General features: G+C 41.9%; 1 protein-coding gene across 1 annotated transcript in view; it reads right to left on the bottom strand.

The window, feature by feature from the left end:
• LOC108767148 (uncharacterized) overlaps nucleotides 1-167 on the bottom strand; it is a 2205-nt gene extending 2038 nt beyond the window's left edge. Inside the window, exon 1 of the mRNA XM_018516874.1 lies at nucleotides 32-167. Coding sequence (XP_018372376.1) covers nucleotides 32-167 — 136 coding nt within the window. The remainder of the gene's footprint in view (nucleotides 1-31) is intronic.
• Between the last annotated feature and the right edge of the window lie 112 nt (nucleotides 168-279).

Below are 279 nucleotides of genomic sequence, written 5' to 3'. Positions count from 1 at the left end.
AAAAAAAATATATATATATGTATATACTTACACCACCATTCTTCGGGTTCAGGATCCTCGTATGGCTGGAGGCCAAATAGGTCCGCCAAAAACAGACTATCGTCGTCCCACACGTCCGTATAATGCTCTCTGAATAACCGTTCCGCCTCCCTCTCCGCACGCGTCATCACCCAATTGTAAATGTTTATGAAACCCCGAACGCATACCTGGCTGCGATGGGTCTCCTGAAAAAAGAAACAGTACAAATTAAATTAGAAATAGAATCAGAATTAGAATTAG

The sequence above is a fragment of the Trachymyrmex cornetzi genome, unplaced genomic scaffold (genome assembly GCF_001594075.2).
Source record: "Trachymyrmex cornetzi isolate Tcor2-1 unplaced genomic scaffold, Tcor1.1 scaffold652, whole genome shotgun sequence".
Classification (NCBI taxonomy): Eukaryota; Metazoa; Arthropoda; class Insecta; order Hymenoptera; family Formicidae; genus Trachymyrmex; species Trachymyrmex cornetzi.
This window is presented reverse-complemented; position numbering and strand designations above follow the sequence as displayed.